The sequence below is a fragment of the Chrysoperla carnea genome, chromosome 3, assembly GCF_905475395.1.
Source record: "Chrysoperla carnea chromosome 3, inChrCarn1.1, whole genome shotgun sequence".
Classification (NCBI taxonomy): Eukaryota; Metazoa; Arthropoda; class Insecta; order Neuroptera; family Chrysopidae; genus Chrysoperla; species Chrysoperla carnea.
This window is the reverse complement of record NC_058339.1, coordinates 3,398,522-3,415,266: the sequence shown is the minus strand read 5'-3', so window position 1 is coordinate 3,415,266 and position 16,745 is coordinate 3,398,522. Positions and strand designations below refer to the sequence as shown.

The window sequence follows — 16,745 nt, the reverse complement described above, 5'->3', positions numbered from 1 at the left end:
AACTTTTTTTCTTTTTAATTTTTGTAATCTTAAGGAAAAATAAATAAAAAAAACATGCAACTTCTCTATTATAAAGATTTATAGTACGAAACCTTATGTCTTTTGAACCAAAGCTTTGACACGAAAAATTGCCGAATACCTGCTACTAGTATTTGATACATATACACTTGTAGACATTAATTACCATTACTAAAGGTAAAAAAGGTATTCAATGTTTCTTCCTTTTATAAAAAAAAGGATTTATAAAAGGATACACAAAAATCTATTAAATAATTTTTAAAAATTGAAATTATTCATCTTGTATTCGTTATCCCACAACTTGATTACAATGATTAACTTGTAAAATGTTAAGTGAAATTAACAAATAGATAAAATTGATTAAAATCAAAATCATGTGATATGTGAAATATTATAAGCACAATCCATAAGGTGTCTATTTGTTTAATTTTTTATTCAAGGAAAATTGTTTTTTCTTAATTGCTTCATAAGCTAATATTTCGGAATATAAGAATTGATATTAATAATTTCTGTGAATGAAATGTCATATGATAGTTGTGATTTGATTTGATTCCTTGAAAAGGCATTTCAAGCGTTATATCATTGTTTTATTCTTAAGACGAAATAAATAGATAACGAAATTGTATAAAACCTATGGCCCAGTTTTATTTTTTCAATTTATTTGTGAATTAATTTAGTAAATTTAAAATATCATCATGATAAATATTTTATTTTATTGTATTTTTTCGATTTTAATATTTGCTGGAGGTAAGTTCCAAAATTTGAGCGAATTTTAATAATTATATATATTTAATATTTTTTGGTATGTATATCTTCTAACAATTTTTCAGACTGATTTATTCTTTGTACCATACGTAAAGGGTTTTTACATAGGTACGTTATGTAAATATTTTGCATATTTAAGCCATTTAGTTGGATCAATTCGTTAAACTTTGGGAGAAGACTGAGTTTCTTTTGTTGTAAAAAATACAGAAAAGGAGTTTTTTGGTTCCGCAACGATCCCTATGACATTCTGCGCAACAATCCCCATGACAGATTTTGCTAAGCTCATACTATGGTATTTACAACCCTCAAAATAGAGTGTTCATATGTTACCCATAATACCAGGGAGGGAGTCAAAGATATCTTTACCGTCTCAAAGAACCTCCGAGGCTAAAATAGAACAAAATAAATATGCATATTACGACAGTTTTACGTCAAGTCTTTCAAAAATTAGGTTACGCGGTTATACATAGTCGCCTAACGATTTTATTTATAGATATTCAATATAAATAGGCTAGACAATATATTAATATCAATATATATAAACATCTAATTAACGAAAAAAAAAATCGATGAGTGGAAAAAGTTGCCCTCTGTGTCTAGAGCTCGTATGGTTCAATTGGCTAAGGGACTTGGCACAGCGCTGGTGCGAGTGTATTTTTTTAAAATCTCTTTAACTAAATAATGGAGATTTTAATTAATATGTTAGATAGCTAGCTGGACTTTCGAACGAATTAATTTTAATTTTTCCCGGCCAAATAAAAAAAAAAAAAAGAGATGTTTAAATTTACTAAGCTTATATAAGAGCCTCTTAGTAAGGCTTATATAATATATAGTATAATAATAACGCTAGTCAGTATTCATAAAAGGCATCTGGTAGTCTTCCAAACGGGAATAGACTCAGTTTGGAGATTGTTTATATTTATCAACTTTCCGAATAATGATTTGTTTTCGATAACAGATGCAAAACCTTCAATCCACGGAAGAATAATAGGAGGGGAAAGTACCACAATTGAAGAATTCCCATATCAAGTAGCAGTAGAAGTAGATAGAGAGCTCTTTTGCGGTGGATCTATTCTTAATTCCACAGTCATTTTAACTGCTGCACATTGTGTAGAATATAATCTCAACAAATCGATAAGAATTCGAGCTGGAACAACCAAAAGAGGAAAAGGAGGTGTACTCCGAGACGTCGAAGCGATATTTATTCATGAATTATATAGTCATGAAACATTAGATTATGATGTGTCTTTGATTGTGGTAAGTTATACGATTCATATTTCTTACGGGAAAACTTTGATGATTTGATTAATTTTCGTCTTAGCTTAAAGAACCATTAGAATTTTCATCAGCAATTTCACCTGTTACACTTCCTAACGAAGATGAATATTTGGATGCGCCAGAAACAGGCGTTGTCACTGGTTGGGGAGTTATCGATGGGCCTTTGTTTCCAAAACAATTGCAAAAAGTGTATTTAGATATTTTTACACAAAAAAGATGTAATGAGTCTTATTCAGAGAACGTTATTACGTTGGTCACTCCAAGAATGATCTGTGCCGGTGTAAATGGGGAAGGTGACAGAGGCGTTTGTGGAGGCGATTCTGGAGGTCCATTAGTCTCTAAAAATAAATTACATGGTATTGTATCATGGGGTAATGAATGCGGTGGAAATACTTATCCTGCTGTTTTCACGCGCGTAACAGCAATACGCCAATGGATTAAAGAAAAAGTAAATTTATAAAAAATCTATTTCTACCTTTTTATTAAATACTTATTGATGTCTAAGTAAATTCTAAATGATCAATTTTATGGGCTTGCCCAAGTTTGCATTTCGATTTTTAAAACCATTAAAAAGTTTTATTTCTACCTAAAGGAAATATTTACATTTTGTCTTCAGTATAACCTAAGTTTTAAAAATTTTATTTGTATCATTTTTATGTATTTTTTGGAATTAAAAGCAATAAAAGCATTTAAAAAATATTTTTATTTTTTTTAACTTTATATCTTTTTATTTTTTTGTATAAAAATATTTTTTTTCGATAATTTTCAAAAATTTGTTCATTGTTGAATAAATGTAAAGATTATTAAGTTTTTATGCGCTGTATATATAAAATATATATCAAGGTATACTAAGTTTTGTCCCAAGTTTGTAACGTTTAAAAATATTGATGATACGAACAAAATTTTGATATAGGTGTTTATAAAATCACTTCATTAGTCAATTTCCAACTGTCTGTCTCCTCACCACTGTGACACCTCTTGTATACACTGGCAGGCCCAGGCGTTCAGCATGCTTGCCGTCTAAACAGTGTCCTGTAATAGCCACAACAACTTTGCTAACAGAGGCCCTTGGAAGTGATATAAGATCTTCGGAACGCCAACGATTGTACTCTGACCATATCTGTCTTGTAGTACCAGCAGAACATTCCTCCCTAAATCTAAGATTGGCTTTTTTTAAGATATCTTCTTTGAGGAACAACTTGCAGTTCGCAAATGGAACTCCCGGATATTTATTGATACTTGTGTCCGGCAGCATTGTGCATTTCTGATAGGCTCATCGGCTTCACAATTTCCTGTAATGCCCCTGTGTCCCGCTACCTACCCATTCAGGTTTACATTAATTTGATCTGCCAGCTCATTTAAGGACGAACGACAATCCTGTGCTACCTTTGACGTTAGATAGACTGGGGACTTCAACAATTAACTCAGTCAATTGTTTTTTTTTTACTTGTTATCTTCGAAATTCCCATGCGTGTTGAATAAATTTTCAAACGTGAACTATGACTTTTATTTTTGACAACACCATCAACCACCTTACAGTCCGTAACCCGTCATCGCAGATTTTAAAATCTCCTATATAAATCGATAGTTCAAAGTCATACGAAAAAGAAACTCTCGATATAAAATTTATAAATTTGTTAACCCGAAAAAATGTTAATTAAAAAAAAAATTAATGTTTTACCGTCATCGCGGTAAATTTAAACTATTTTCTTAAAAATAAATATTTTATATCATCTTATAAAACTAAATCATGAGCAGGAATTTATTTTTATTTCAAACTCAATGTTTAAGAAATAAAAATAAAAAAATAAAATCAAACCCATCAGGGAAGGAAATGATATTTCCATTAGAATGTGAAATACTTCCAATTTAGCAAAATTTATATCCAAATTTAGAAGATAAAATTGAGGGAATGTAATATTATGTAAAACGTAAATGAACTAATGTCAATTTGGCTAAAATCATAATTTTCTTGACCTCCGTAGTATGGCTTTTCCACATTTTGTTATTTTCTATATTAAAAGGATCAGATTATGTCAGGAACGGGACGCTGAAAATGTAGTCCCAATATAACAGAAGTGAGAAATGGAATTTTTAATAATGGCTTGTATAATAATTTTATAAATTGTTTCTATGCTACCGCGTAACATAACACCCCTCAAAGTTCGTTCTCCCTGGAGTTAAGATTGAATTTTCGGCTAGGGGATAAAGAAAAATTTTATTTTAATATAATTGACAATCTTAAAATTAAGAAGATTTCAAAAATTTTCACAATTCCATTTTTATAAAAACAAATAAAAAGGTGTTAATTAAAAGTAAAAAAAAAAAATGTTTTTAATACATAATGCTTTTTATTATCAGACCCTATACAACAAAAATACAACTTTAAAAAACAAATGAAACGCAAACTTAAGCAAAAAAAACATGTAAACTTGAGCATTTAAAATCTACTGACATCAGTATTTAATAAAAAGTTTTTTATAAATTAACTTTCGCTCGAATCCATTGTCGTATTGCTGTTACGCGCGTAAAAATAGCAGGATGTGTATTTCCACCGCATATTTGACTCCAGGATGCAATACCATGTAACTTATTTTGAGAAACTAATGGCCCTCCAGAATCCCCACCACAAATACCTCTGTCACCTTCCCCATTTACACCGGCACAGATCATTCTTGGAGTGACTAAAGTAATGACGTTCTCTGAATAAATTTCACTACATCTTTTTTGTGTAAAAATATCTAAATACACTTTTTGCAATTGTTTTGGAAACAAAGGCCCATCGATAACTCCCCAACCAGTGACAACGCCTGTTTCTGGCGCATCCAAATATTCATCTTCGTTAGGAAGTGTAACAGGTGAAATTGCTGATGAAAATTCTAATGGTTCTGTAAGCTAAGACGAAAATTAATCAAATCATCAAAGTTTTCCCGTAAGAAATGTGAATCGTATAACTTACCACAATCAAAGACACATCATAATCTATTGTTGTTGTATTATATAATTCATGCATGATTATCGCATCGACGTTTCGGAGTACACCTCCTTTTTCTCTTTTGGTTGTTCCAGCTCGAATTCTTATTGATTTGTTTGGAATATTCTCTACACAATGTGCAGCAGTTAAAATGACTGTGGAATTAAGAATAGATGCACCACAAACTTGCTGTCTATCTACTTCCACTGCCACTTGGTATGGGAATTCTTCAATTGTAGTACTTTCTCCTCCTATTATTCTTCCGTGGATTGAAGGTCTTGCATCTGCCGAAATTATATAAGCATTTTGGTAAAATTAATTATCGTAGTTTTTTAAATTAATTGGCGGGAAAGATTGTGCTGAATTTGTTCGTAAGCCCAGTTAGTTGTCTGTAATATTAATGACTATCTCCAATATTAAAATGTGTCGCATTTAAGATGCCGACACTCCCATATTTGCGTTTCTAATAGGAATATCGATTTGAATATTTGCACACCCATACAGATTGAAGGCTCACGTTTTTTATGATACTTAAAAGAAATCAGAACTTTCTACAAATTGACAAATAGGACCGATTTTTCATATTTTGCTTAGCGTTAGAGATATCGAAAAAATCATTTAAAAAAGTTCCTTGGAATATTTGTTTATACCCATAAACCGATTTTCATGATAAAATTTGCATTAATTTTTTTCATTATTTTGGTTGATATTCAAGAATATTACATTAGTTTTTACATCTCAGTGTAAGAAGTTATTGTAATGGGTCCGATTTTCGAAATCAAAATTTTCAACATATCTTTACGTTTCATAGTCAGGATAAGGCATTAACAGTAATTTGGAAAAGAAGTATGTGTGTGTGTGTTTTATCGTCGTCGATATCGCTCGAACAAAATGTGATATAGACTTAGTTGAGGTGTGGATCGATGCGTATTAGCGGCAATATGACCGAAAAAAATTTTATAACGGTTGAGGGAGTCGTTTTTTTAACATTTTTTCCTGATCGATATAGCAAGAACAAAAAATCATATCAACTTCGACAGGCTCTTTTCAAATTAAAATGTGTATTTTCTTAGGCTCTAGACTATCTATGTCCCTCATTTCATTTAAATGGGGTCAGTAGTTTAGGCGTGATTGCGTAACATACAGTCAAACAAACATAGTTACTTTCGCATATTTAATATAAGCAAGACTTTTTCAAATACGTCATAATTTTCGAACTTACCTCCAGCAAATATTAAAATCGTAAAAATACAATAAAATAAAATGTTCATCATGGTTATTTTTTAAATATACTAAATTAATGCACAAGTTAAATTGAAAGCATAAAACTGTGCCATAGGTTTTATACAATTACGTTATCTAATTATTTCGTCACAGCTTAAGAACAAAACACAACAATCATATAACATTTCGTTCACAGAAATTAATAATATTATTGCTTAGAATCAGAAATTATTATTCCACGAAACAGTGACGAAAAAATACTTGTCCCTGAATAGTAAATTAAACAGATAAACACATTTTATGAATGTGCTTATAATATTCACATGATTTTGATTTTAATCAATTTTTTTAAATTTATTATTATACTGTGTTTCTAACAGCTAGATCATTTACACAGTGATAGATAACATTAATTAAATGATATAAATACAAATAATTTATAAACGTAAGTATCAATATAGTATAACTAATATTGAAAAGATTAAATTAGAAAGTTTAGTAATATTATGATTAATATAATTATCATATAATATATATAACACAGCAGTGCGTAAGCGTAGATTAGTAAAATGGAAAATTGAAAGGTTAATGTATGATGATGTATGTGAAATGTGAATGTTTTTGCTGTGACTATATATACAGGACGTAAAATAGCCCTTTTTCACACCCTTATATCTCAGAAACTACTTAAGCTATAATGTTGCGCTTTTCAACTTAAGTAGATATATACTCTGGGACGACGTAAATCAAATTTCACGTTCACGGCTCTCATCGTTTCCGAGCAATAACGCGTCAAAAATGGGCCACGCCCCGAAATTTTGTCACTCACTCATATAAATTCATAGCAAAACTGAGAAATGGTATAAAGATGCAGTTTTCGTTAAAATTAATTAGAGAAAAATCATACCCCAGAAAAAATACCAAATATCAAAATTTTTAACGGGAAATGGGAAAAATCGCTAATTAAAGGTGCATTTTTAACCCCATTTAAAAAATCAATGTTAAAATATGAACCAATCAAATGGCTAGTTTTTCTCTGTATACACTTTGTATGGGAAAACTAAAATACGCTTATAAATTTGTTATTTATATAATTTTTATTAAATTTTTATTAAATTGGAATAAATATTAAATAAATAATTAAAAAATAATTGTGTATTTCAATATTTCCAAGTTAAAATGTTATAAAAATTAAATATATTATTTCAAAACAATAATACCCTATCAAATTCAAAGTACCATGTAGAAAACAGATTAAAATGATTTTGTCACATTAATTAGGAAAATTTTAATTTGCCTTTATATCAAAAAACCGTAAGAGATAGAACAAAAGAGTGGAAACTATGATTTGTTAATAAATTATCTCATGTACATAGTAAAATCATCTTTTTATTCTTTCTTACAGCGCCATAAAGGGGAGTATTGGGTTTGGTGAAGCTGAACCCTATTTTCATACGGCTACGTCCGTATTCCATGTGAAAGGTCTACTTTCTCTGGGGATGTGTGTTAACTTCGTTTAACACACGCTTTATGGACCCACACACTTTTCACTGACAATATTTATACCTTTAAAAATAGGTATTTATATCAGTTGAAATTTTGATTCCGATCAAAATTTCATTATCTGCCAATTTTACCCTAACCAGGGTTAATTTTTTTTTCTCTGCTACACGTTGATTGTACTATTTAACACAATTATAAAAAAATTTAAATTTTTTATTATTTTTAAATTATTTAAAATATACATACTGTTTCCTTATAGCAACAGGTTGGTGAATGAGCGTCCTTAAATTATTATCATTTCGGTGTTGATGGTTTTAATGCCAAAATTAAAATTATTGGGATTACAGGGAGAATCGAATTTACCGTGCAACGGAAATATTTATATTTTACAATTTATTCATTTTTATTTAAATTTGTAATTTTTTACAAAAAATAATAATTTATTTGTAAGATTATCTGTTTTGATCCGATCCGATTTGAAAATAACAAGTTGAAAATATCACTTAAATGGGTGCCTGATTTATAAGGAACAAATAAAAAAAGATATAAAAAATTGTATTTCGTATTACGTATTACTATTTCGTTTTTGAGACAAATACAATGATATCTTAAATGTTGAAATCCATTAAGCCACTTGATGCGAGGTAATAAAGAAATTTACAACCAAATATACATACATACATATATACATACAAGATACGCGCAAAAAACATAACCACTCCTTGACAGTCGAGTAAAAATGTTCCCTTTAAATCAACATTTGTTCTCTATAAGTATGGAATAAATTAGAGGAGGTGAGAATTCACAGTCAGAATTTACAAAAGTAATTTTTATTTTGTTAGTAATGCGTGTGTAAAATTTTAGTTCAAAGTTTGTAACGTTCAAAGTTCGTTTTATGCATTGGAATATTTAATCTTAAAATATGCCTCTTAAAAAGCGTCTAATTTTTTTTCTTGTTCACGTTCAGTCGTGATTGTGGTCGATTCTAAGAAGGTAATGATATTATCGTACCTTTTATTATCGCATCCATTAAACGCACCTTTTATTTTTTCCATGTTTTACCGTTCCCGCGATAGTGTATACACTGTTTAATTCGATTTATATACAAAAACTTTTTTTGGAGCCGCCTATCGACCATTTAATACATTTAATTATTTTAGTCGCATAAAGGAATACACAAAATAGCCACTCTAAGGGAGTCCTCAATAGCTCCGATTTGGATGATTTTTTAAAAAATGTTTCTTTTTATATATTGCTTAAAATCAGAAACCTTCCAGAGGGGGGAAAGGCAATATCTCGATTGATATATCAGCACCTAGCCTAAATCGCTAATGATAGAAGTTTAAAATTTCGAAAGGTTATTGATTGTGTCATTTAAAAATTGTGTCATGATTTTATATTGTGTCATTTAAGAAAGAATTATTCGAAATGTATCCCCTAAAAGAGTGAAATAGGGGATGGAAGTTTGTATGAAAACATATACAGATCTTCATTTTTAAGTTCACTACTTAACCGGTTTAAAAAAATTAATTCGCGTATCGAATAGAATGGTGCATTTTCAGCAATTATGTTAAAATACATCTTTTGTGGAAAAAACTCACGCAAGAGTGATTTTTTTATATAAGTTGCACAAATATTGCAAACAATATGAATAACTAGCAATTATCCACGTTATAGCCTTCAATTCTCTCAACACTTCCATTTTGTTCACTAATTAATGGATTTTAACTTTTGGTGCGAATCGCTAATTATTTTGAAAAGAAAATACGGCAATGTCACTTGCATTGTATAGATCGATTACGTAGTGAACTCAATTATTATTTTTAAAATCGGTTACGTAGTGTATAATCAAAAACCTCCTTTCCACTATTAAATGTACTTAAATATAGCCTATGTTATTTGCTGATAATGTAGCATTCTATACGTGAAAGAATTTTAAAAATCGGTTAGGTACTGGTTTATAAATATTTTTATACAAACTTTCATCCCCTATTTCACCTCTTTAGGTAATGAATTTCGAAAAATCCTTTCTTAAATGACTCCTACAGTATAAAATCAATATCGCCTCGAAATTTCAAACTTCTACTTCAAAACTACAGATTGTTCCGAGTAAAAGCATTCATTGATGCGACTTTATGTGTGTTTTAAAAAAAATTTAATAAAATTTGTAATAATATATATGAGTGAAAAACAAAAATTAAATCGCTTTCGGACTTGCCAAGAAACAAGTTTATATCATTTACTCGTTGACTAAACAGATATATAAACTTGCCATTGAAGTCGGGAAACATCTTAGATTAAAAAATGTTCCACAGAATGATTTCCAAACTGCAATGACAATTTTATTTATTAATCCAATTAATGTTCATATAAAGTGAAGGTATGAGTAACATATTCACATTTTCGAGATATCGCATTTTTTCGAAAAAGGACCGCTTTTGTAAAAACATTCCTCTTAGTCGAAGGACTATGGTAGAGCGGTTTCTCGGAGCTTAATCTCTTCGTCTAGATTTCTTCGAGAATGATATTTTGACAGCAAATGTTCGTTCCTACTATTTAAATTTGTATTCAATTATATCACGACTGGACGCGAATAAGAAAAGCAATTAGACTAATCCAATGAACAAAATGCACCGAACGTTTTAAAAATCACGATTTCGATAAGAACACGCTTAGAGTTTTAGAGAAAATTTTTAGTTTTATTTGTTCCTGATAAATCGCTTACCCATTCTATTGAACGATAATATTTTCAATTTGTTTATTTTCTTGGACCAAATCACATCATTTTACAAATAAATTATCTATGAAAAATTATTAACCTTAAAAAAATTAATTAATGTAACTAAATGTATGTTATATGGGCAAACTATTTATTTAATGGTCTACGATTTGGGCGATTTGGTCTTCTTTTCCTTGACGTTTCGTAGTGTAGCTTCAAACACGTCTTTTTTATCCAAGATTTAACTTCAGGGTCTGCTACATTAACAAAATAATTTGCGGATGTACATCCACTAACCCATGTTGCTCCAATCGCATATACTTTGTTATTTACAATAAACGGTCCTCCAAAATCTCCCTTACACAGTCCTCCCTCAAATGTATTATTCAAATTCATGGTACAAAACATATCATCACCCATAAAGTTATCGGTTAGTATATCACATTCATCGTCTGGCACTTTTTTCAATTTAATTTGTTGTAACGTGTTTGAGATAGAGCCAGCAATCGCTTTCTGGAATACAAACAAAACATCTTGATATATTATATGTAATATATACCTTGACTAGCGACCCGCCCCGGCTTCGCACGGGTGCAATGCTGATACTAAATACACTACAGAAAAACTGTGAACGTTGTATATAAAAACATAGCGGCCCGCTCTGGCTTCGCACGGGTATAAAATATATAGCCTATGTGATTAAAATGTGATTAAAATGTAATTATTTACGACATCACATTAGAAACCTCAAAAATAGCAGTACTTCTCCACTATTTAATGGATGTTATTATACATATAAACCTTCCTCTTGAATCACTCTGTCTATTAAAAAAAAACCGCATCAAAATCCGTTGCGTAGTTTCAAAGATTTAAGCATACAAAGGGACATAGGGACAGAGAAAGCGACTTTGTTTTATACTATGTAGTGATATGCATGTGTCTGCAGTATATGTATAGTAATATTAATACACAATTTAATCCCCCGCCCGTATCTATATTAATGTATAATTTGCCAAATTAAATCAATTAATAGTTTGCCCAATTAAATCAATTTACAATTAATTATTGTTTTATAATAGTCCCCAATATTCTAAACTGACACCTACTAATTTAAACAGTTTGATAGATCTGTGAATTCACAAATCTTTCTATTTTTCTTATGGCCATATCTCCCGAGTTAGGCCTCAGATCGAAATTTGGTAAAAAGCTTTTCCATTTGTCCTGATAAGCTTAATTTACTGGTTTAATTTTCTGCCATCAATAACAGAAAACGAACTGTATTTTCGAACAAAATTTTGGTATAGGTGTTCATAAAATCGTCTAAGTAGTCCATTTCCGGTTGTCTATATGTGCATCCATTTGTTAGCATGATAATTAAAAACAGAAAAAAGATATCAAGGTAGAACAGAAGGTGGTATATCAAAAATGTTCTTAAAAATAAAAAACACATTTTGTTAGAAACATTTTTTCGTAAACATCACTGTTTACCCGTGAGGGTGCAAATTAGGAAACAACTTTTATGTTAATTTTTTTCAAAACTATAAAAGATAAGTAGTTGAAAATTTGCAGGTAGCTTTAACTAGTGTTTTTGTGAAACAAAAGAATGATTTTTGTTAGACAATTCGTTTTGTTTGCTTGAAAATATGAAATTTGTTTGAAATTTTTTCTTTCTAGATATTAATTTTTTGAATTTTCAATGAGAAAACTAACAAATTGAGAATTTTGTTGACTCAAAGTAAAGTTTTGAGTCAAATATTTTTTTATGAGCTTAAATATGCAAGGGTGCATGAGTATTAAGTATATGTACACAGATTACGTCTAAGTATTATGCACAGTTATATGATTGTTGTAGTATGTTCTGCATGCTTTTATAAATTTACATTTATACAAATAAACTTACCGTCCAACCCCAACCAAGAACCGTTCCAATTTTATTTGCTTGTTCAAAATCTGCTTCAGTTGCAAACTTCAAAGGTTGAATGGTTTTGGACTTGCATAGTGGCTTGTTCAGCTAAAACAATCAAAATTGCTATAAATAAAGTTCATTTTCTTTTAGTTATTTAATATAAACGACTGCATACTCATTTCTGGTTTATATATCTACCTATATTCATTCATACATATTCATACATGTCATAGATTTTATATTAATTCATATTTATTTAAATTATATCTCTTCAGTAGGTAAACCAGAAATTATGATGCAGTCGTTTATGTTGAATAACTAAAGAGCAAAAGCAAAATAAATAAATATAAATATTTTACCCATATGTTTACCCAAAGTTTTTTTATTCCTTACGCGAACTATTAAATATGATAAAACCTACAGTAATTAATTTTTCGAAAATCTGAAATGTTTTAAAATTTTCTCTGAGTAATTTCGAAAAAGTCTTACTATTACTTTAGCTAAACTTTCATAAAATATCTGATGAATTCTGAAAAAGTCTTCCAGTGGAGTCCATAAACTTATAATAATGCAATCTTAATAAGTTTTACATAGACCCTTTCACACTTTTTTAGAGTATTTCAGAATTTTTCAGTCTTACTTATTCTTCTAGAACTGTTTTTCAGAACACTGCAACACTAAATTAGACTATTGGCTGAAAATAATGCCACCAGGGTACTGTTACCGTGCATATAGTCTTAAACATTCTTACAATATTGTACGGAGACAAACACCTTAAATTTTTTATTTAATGTTATTATTGTAAACTATTTCATAAAAGGAATAAAATCTATGGAATCATTATCTGCTCTAGTCAAAATTAATTTTATGCCCGTGAGCTAATAATAATGTTAATGCTCCTCTTTTCACGCGAACCTTTAGCCACCATTTTTGATAGTACTTAACAAAGCTTTTAAAGAATTATTTTTCAAATATGATTGCATTAATTAATTTTCTGAAAAGGATATCCGCTAGTTGGCGCAATTTCTGCGTTACCGCAATTTTGTTTATGTGATTTCACTTATTAGTTGTCTAACATAATGAACATTAAAAGAACATGAACTTACCTTGACTAACGCCACGTTATATTGCATGTGCTTATTATGATTAACGCTATAATTTGTATGAACAATCCCTTTTGTAAAGAATATTTTTTTTGCTCTGGGATCATCACGGTTTGTCACTCCAGCTTTAATGTATGCATTCGTAAAACTTAGAGTTCTATTCATAGTTATATCGTAAATATCGGGTGTAAGACATTTTGCATTTGTCAGGATAACAGTTGACGTCAATATGAGACCAGTACAACCCCATAAATTATCACCCCCTTCTTCACTGATCTCCTCGTTCCCTTCGCCCTCTTCATTAATTCCAGTCATAAATACCTAATATTTTAAAATAAAGAATTTATTAGGTATTATAAAGTTGTGCTAGAAGGGATGTTTAAATTCCACTCACTTTTTTTTACGGAAAACCCGGGGTGCTAAAGAATTCTACTACCGACAAAAATTAAATATAACAAAATTTTTCGGCAGACATTTGTAGAAAATACGGCGGATGATGGTAAAAAAATTTCTATCAAATTTAAAATATAAAAACCCGGTTTTGAACGAATGGATCAAAGGACCAAACATACATACATACAAAATGAAAGTCGACAAACTATGGTAAGTGGGGTATCGTTGAATAGATATTTGAGAATCCGAACTAAAAAGAGTAAAATCAAAAAAATTATTTAAAAAATCTAAAAACCCGACGGAGTTAAATATAAGCGGAAAAGAAAAAAACAAGTCCAACAGTTTACATAGTGACTTTGACATTCAGGACCCATTATTGGAAAGATTCGAGCCGGTGTAAATTTTAATGGGTCGTGACTGTTAAAGTCGCTATATAAACTGGTGGGCTTGTTTTTTTCATTTCAGTTTATATTTAAGTCAATGCAATTTAAAATAAATTTTATCCAAAATTTTTTAACGTCTCATTCGTAGTTTAAGAGCTATAGGCCAATATAGTACATTAAATAAGCCGAAAAATACCATCATATACTAATTTATCACATTTACTGGACAAGTGCCAATCGGGCTATGGCACCAAATCCATATTTCTGTATATTCCCAATTTTATTTGTTACACACGAGCCTAATGATTATCGAACGTTGACGGGAGTGCTGACATGTCAACTGCGCACGTTACTTACCACGTATGGAAAGTCCTTGATGTTTGCGTCTTTTCCCATTATAATTAAAGGTTTATTGCCAACGGCATACCCACGCTTTTCCTCATATCTACCATATCCGTCATCCTCGTCACCATAATATTGTCCTTTACCAAAAAATGAAGAAGTGGGGTTACCATAATAAATAAGTACAAATTATTTAAAATAAATTAACATTAAATTTTTAAATTTAATTAACACTAGATTTCCCGGACCAGACGGGTACGGCAAAGAAATTTTTTCTAGGAATTTTTTTCCTAAGTATAAGGGTGGAAACTTAAAAGAAAAATCCAATTGATAATTAATTCCTGGAATTTCTCATTAAAGTTAGTGGAGATCGTCAGATTTCTGTGGAAATTTCTCATTGGTTAAAATACATTATTGAATACAAGAAGATGTCTGAGAAGATTATTTTGTACGCGAGGACTATACATACATTCAACAAACTTTACAGTATCCGAAGCGAGATTGGAAGTTTGACGTTATTGTTAAAGCAAAGTATAATTTTAAATTAAATACTTTTAATCATCTACTTATAAAGTCATTATGATCCAGTGATAGAGATAAGTATTTAAAAAAGTTGGTAAACCTAGGTCTTGTAGCAAAATTATTAATGAACAGTAACTCTTACTTATTTTAGCAATAACATTTTCGGACGTCAGGATTGTGAACACAATTAATGAAAAGCAAAATTTTGCATTTACAATCATTTTTCACTTGATTTTCAAACAAAATTCACAAAAGATAAACTGTAGCTTTTCTCATATTTATTTCGCTTTTTAAAAGATTTCAGTTAATTAATTTTATTTCTAAAAATGTTTTATTTTCTAATTAATAAACAAAATATTGCAACAAATTAGGATTCTTGCGACAACGGTCGAGTATGACGTTGAGTTTTATAATTGGATCAAATATTTAATTGATTTTGTTGCGGTCAGTAGCAGAAACAAAGGAAGGGTATTTGTATGGTCATAATCACAATTATCTACTCACATCAAATTCTATGAAATTTTGACTTACTGAAGTTTTGTAGTAGGCATCAATACCACCCACGCCAAGTTTTAGCTTTTTACCTGCACAATAAAGATGTTCATATGTGCAGAAAAAAATGGGTGATTTCGGAAAAACGAACGATTTTCCACCGTTTTTTGCAATTTTTATGATAAAAGTTGTTATGGTATTTAGATACCGTAAAAATGAAAATGATTGACCAAAAACTTTAAAGTTTCTTTATTTATGAATCATTCTTTTTGGAAAATTCGTATTGTGAGACCAAAAATGACTGCAAAGGGACCATTTTAGACCAAAATAAGCATTTCAAAAAAATTTGTGACTGCATATGCCCCCCTCTGGGGCCCTATGCCTTTTTATGGTTGGTTCAGTTGGCTAAATGTTCCTTGAGGGTCTATAAACACGTTTCAAAAAGTTTCATTAAAATCGTTTGTGTACTTTTATTCTTCCCGGCTTATTAGTTGTACTATCTGTACGATTTATGAGAAATTACTATTTCAAACCAGTGTTTTTACCAAAAAAAAGTTTTTTTATTTTTATGAGTAGCTATAAAATTTGATATGACTTTAAAATTTAAAACTTAAGCTTGAATATTGATAAAAGTTTTTGATGTAAATGGTAAACATTTTTATAAGCACTTATTGACTAAAAAACTAACATTTATTTACGACTTCTTCATATAACACCACGCCATGTAAAAAGGGCTGTTTTTAATAATTAATTTCTCCTAAACCGGACAGAGAATCGACTTGAAATTTATACAGAAGGTGTATAAATACTCATTAACTGACACATAAAATTTCAATTTTTTGGTAACACTTTTCTTTTGCTATCGAAACTAATCTAACTCTAATTTGATGAGTCTACATCTTCTTTTTGCAGATCTCCATGGATCTAAAGTCTAGAAAGAACTTGTTGAATAATAGACCCAAAATATCACGAGAAAAAATTTTTCTTCTTTTGACATCATCAACACAGCCAAACAAGTTTTACACAGTTTCCAGAACCATCACTTCAAATTTTTTTACCGCGTAGCGACATTTTGGGAATGGGACGACTTGTTGAGCTCAAACATTGCAGGATGACTGTTTGG

General features: G+C 30.0%; 3 protein-coding genes across 3 annotated transcripts; 1 reads left to right on the top strand and 2 right to left on the bottom strand.

Annotated features, from left to right (window-relative positions):
• Positions 1 to 740: 740 nt before the first annotated feature.
• Positions 741 to 2,651, top strand: LOC123294940 (trypsin-4-like; the record flags this gene model as incomplete). Its single annotated transcript, XM_044876139.1, has 3 exons — positions 741 to 765; positions 1,742 to 2,040; positions 2,105 to 2,651. Coding segments are annotated over 3 exons (741 nt in total), but the record flags the coding sequence as incomplete, so codon positions are not given.
• A 1,739-nt stretch (positions 2,652 to 4,390) lies between these two features.
• On the bottom strand, positions 4,391 to 6,380 carry LOC123294932 (trypsin-1-like). Its single transcript, XM_044876130.1, has 3 exons — positions 6,258 to 6,380; positions 5,021 to 5,319; positions 4,391 to 4,956 (listed from the first exon to the last, which is right to left on the bottom strand). Exons 1-3 carry the CDS (start codon positions 6,307 to 6,309, stop codon positions 4,540 to 4,542), a joined length of 768 nt encoding a protein of 255 aa, XP_044732065.1. The 5' UTR covers positions 6,310 to 6,380; the 3' UTR covers positions 4,391 to 4,539.
• Positions 6,381 to 10,628: 4,248 nt separating this feature from the next.
• LOC123294842 (trypsin-like) lies at positions 10,629 to 15,381 on the bottom strand. Its single transcript, XM_044876015.1, has 5 exons — positions 15,273 to 15,381; positions 14,624 to 14,748; positions 13,494 to 13,811; positions 12,382 to 12,492; positions 10,629 to 10,994 (listed from the first exon to the last, which is right to left on the bottom strand). Exons 1-5 carry the CDS (start codon positions 15,349 to 15,351, stop codon positions 10,629 to 10,631), a joined length of 999 nt encoding a protein of 332 aa, XP_044731950.1. The 5' UTR covers positions 15,352 to 15,381.
• Positions 15,382 to 16,745: the final 1,364 nt, after the last annotated feature.

Excerpts from the sequence above, each read along its gene's own strand:
- LOC123294932 (XM_044876130.1), bottom strand. The coding sequence starts at position 6,309 with ATGATGAACATTTTATTTTATTGTATTTTTACGATTTTAATATTTGCT. Across the intron at positions 5,320-6,257 it reads GATTTTAATATTTGCTGGAG|ATGCAAGACCTTCAATCCAC; the intron begins GTAAGTTCGAAA and ends TAATTTCGGCAG. Across the intron at positions 4,957-5,020 it reads ATGATGTGTCTTTGATTGTG|CTTACAGAACCATTAGAATT; the intron begins GTAAGTTATACG and ends TTTTCGTCTTAG.
- LOC123294842 (XM_044876015.1), bottom strand. The coding sequence starts at position 15,351 with ATGATTGTAAATGCAAAATTTTGCTTTTCATTAATTGTGTTCACAATC. Across the intron at positions 12,493-13,493 it reads ATAACGTGGCGTTAGTCAAG|CTGAACAAGCCACTATGCAA; the intron begins GTAAGTTCATGT and ends TGATTGTTTTAG. Across the intron at positions 10,995-12,381 it reads TTCTTGGTTGGGGTTGGACG|AAAGCGATTGCTGGCTCTAT; the intron begins GTAAGTTTATTT and ends TTTGTATTCCAG.